The 3,199-nt window shown below is 56.8% G+C and overlaps 1 protein-coding gene across 1 annotated transcript; it reads right to left on the bottom strand.

Moving 5' to 3' along the window:
• Positions 1-244: 244 nt before the first annotated feature.
• UBQLN3 (ubiquilin 3) lies at positions 245-2,212 on the bottom strand. The gene has a single exon (XM_045782914.2). It carries the CDS (start codon positions 2,210-2,212, stop codon positions 245-247), a length of 1,968 nt encoding a protein of 655 aa, XP_045638870.2.
• Between the last annotated feature and the right edge of the window lie 987 nt (positions 2,213-3,199).

Below are 3,199 nucleotides of genomic sequence, written 5' to 3'. Positions count from 1 at the left end.
GCTCAGACTGGGGCCCCAAGATGGTACAGTGGCAGGGGTGGTTGGGTCACTCGCAGCACCCCCACCCTGTTTCTGGCTCTCATTCTTCCTCATTGGCTCTGGAACAACATTGTCTCCACAGTAAAGGGCATCATAGTGGATTTGGTTCATAGTGTGCAGCTGCATTCAAGAACGGGGGAGTTCGGGTAGTGGGATACGGGGAAAGGGCACAGAGGGAAAGATCTGGCTTGAACAACTGGGGCTCCTACGCCTGCCTCAACTTCTCCACGGCAGCATCCACATCACCCCCCGTGGCTATGAGGGCCTGGAGATTGGCTTCGGGATTCAGAAAGCCCATCGCCCGCAGCTGCTCTAGCTGCGCCCGGAAGTGCGTCTCGGGCTGCGGCTGCTGGGGGTTGGCGCCAGCTAGAGCTTGCAACAGCTGGAGGAAAGGGGTGGAATAGAGGCCCAGCTCCACAGAGCCCTGTGCTGGGGGACCCTCAGGAGCGGGGGCCGGAGGGGCATCCTCGGGCATAAGGGCGCCCTCTCTAGGCTCTGCACCGCCTGCCACGCTTCCCAGCCCTGCTAGGCAAGGCATGAGCCAGAGGAGGAGGCGAGGTGCTTCGGCAGCCAGGATCTGCAGACCCTGCTGAATCTGTAGCAGGGCGTGCATGGCGCGAGGGTTGGCCACGGCGGCCTGAAGGTGCAGTAGCCCCGGCAGCTGCCGGCGCATCTCGTCCTGCAACGGTGGGACCTGGCTCGTGCTGGTAGGCCTCAGAGACCTTGGGTAAGCTGGTGGGGGCAGCCAGGCATGCTCAGGCATCCCGGGGGTAGCTGCCATGGGGGACGGCGGCGAAGGGACAAACGGCGCCCTGTCGGCAGCACGCCCTAGCCCTAAGACAAGGTCAGGCATGTTGGTGCTGTGGCCAGCGGAGCCATTCCCTGCACCACCTTGGCCTCCATCTTGTCCAGTACTGCTCTCTGGGGGGTATCTCAGGAATGATGGGCGAGAGGACTTTCCCTTGATGGCTACCGACTCTTTGCGGAGAGGCTGGCCTGACTCACGTTCCTGGGAGGAGGACGAAGTTGGGGGCGTTCGATTTCCTGGTGGTGGTGGTTCTTGGCTCGGATTGAGGGTGGATGAAGTCCCTTGCAGATAGGTTCCCAGGGACTGGGGGGTCTCACGTAATTGCTGAAGATAGTCATAGAGCCCTATATTGCCCAGAATGTTGGGAACCCTGTTTCTAGTTTCAGATACATCCTGGTCCCCGGGACGCCTGCCTCGCCTGCCTCCTGAGCTTCCATATGTGGAAGCCCAGGGGTTGGGGAGAGGGTCACAGTTCTCTGTCCTGGAAGGTATGCTGCTGCTGCTGGTGGCATTAGCAGTAGTGGCAGCAGCAAAGGGATTGCCACCAAACCGCTCCTGTACCGCATTAAGCATCGGGTCCATAATGTCTGTGTACATGGTACGAAGCACATTGTAGCCACCGGGGATGCTCTCCAGGTTACTGAGCGCCCGGTCCTGGCTACGCATCATCTCTTGCATCATGGCTGGGTTGCGTAGAAACTCCAGCGTCTGCCGCATGATTTCAGGGTTGTTGAGAATATGCCCGATCTCGGGGTTGTGCTGGACCAGCTGCTGCATATGGGGGTTGTCAAGAACCAGCTGGCGCATTAGGCCTGTATTGGACAGCAGACCCTGGATGAAAGGGTCATCAATGATCTGAGCCACAAACTCAGGCACAGAGACATGCTGCCACATCAGTGAGCTTGGCTGGTCAGAGAAACTACCAGAGGTCAGGCCTAGCCCGTTGAGGCCTGTAAGAACACCTAAACTAAAGGTGGGTGGCCCGTCTGCTGGGTAAATGGAGCTTGGTTGAGGGAATGACCCAGGGCTGGGGGCTGGGGCAGGGACTGAAGCAGCCGGACACTCAGTGCCCATGGTACGGCGTTGCATCTTGATGACCAGGTGGACAGTGAGGCCATCTCGCACTCCACACTGTGCCAGTGAGTCAGGGTCCTTGAGGATTTTGCCAGCAAAGATTAGGACCAGCTGATCAGGGTGGGCCTTAAAGCGCTCGGATATCTCTTCCTTCAGCTGCTGGATGGTGCAAGTGTCTGTCACCGAGAAATCCTCCTTGTCCTTGGGCGTCTTCACTGTCACCTTGATGAGGTGGGGATCCTGGATCGGTGCTGGGCTGCCCTGTGGCAGGGCCTCTCCGCTTTTGGCCATGGTGGGCAGCAGGAGGCCCAGGTCTGTGGGGACACAGCTGGGGGATGGGGATGGGGTACCAAGATCATCCTTTCAGGCAGTGGTGAAAGTAGGAAAGGTGAGCGGGAAGAGGGCTTGGGGTCTCAGGGTGTGGGCACAGGGAGTCTGCGTGGAAGGGGCAGTGAGGTCCTCGGGATGGGATGCTTGTGGAGGATTATGGGTCTGAGTGGTGTTGGGTCGGGAGAGGGAAACTGGATGCCCTGAGAAAGAGGTCTATGGTTGGTGAGTGAAGGGCAACGGCAGGAAGAAGGGTCTGGGTCGGGGCATACATACCAGTCAGCTGTGGCCCCGTCCTTCCTCTTATACAGGGCTCCAAACCGCCCTCATCTTGCTAACAGCCACCCCTGAAGCCTTCTGGGCCGGAACCCACTCCATCAGGTCACCTCTGTGACCTCAGCACTGACATCACAGCCTCACACAATGGATTCTTGAGATCTCTCCGAGGTGCCCTGTATCCCCAGGAACTCCACCACCCCCCTTTACCTCTTCTATTTCCTTTACGTTGACGGCTTCTTCACAGTGAGGGGCCTGGGCTGACCCTTCCATCACAGGCCAAGAGCCCTACTTCCGCACACCTGTGTGTGGTGCGTGGGAATCAGCCTAGGATTGCACAATTAGGAAGGCTTAGCCCCCTCTGTTCCCGTGAAGACCCAAATTCAGCTGCACCCTGAATTGTTCTTCCTGGCATTCTATGTTTCCGTCTTCTCTTTGATTCAACATTAGCCGTGAATTTTGTATAGAGCTTCAGCATATTGACTTCCTGATGGGCAAGATCAAGAATATGAGAGAGAGGCCAAAAACGACATGCAGTTTTTATTTCACTTTTTAAAAATATTAGTTATTCCCCAGAAGAACCCAAAGAATGCATTGGCAATTTACTGATATTAAAAACAACAACAGCAGGGCATGAAGGTGTGTGTGTGTGTGTGTTTAAGATTTTATTTATTT

This window comes from Ursus americanus, chromosome 16 (assembly GCF_024610735.1).
Source record: "Ursus americanus isolate L20-20 chromosome 16, mUrsAme1.1.p, whole genome shotgun sequence".
NCBI lineage: Eukaryota > Metazoa > Chordata > Mammalia > Carnivora > Ursidae > Ursus > Ursus americanus.
This window is presented reverse-complemented; position numbering and strand designations above follow the sequence as displayed.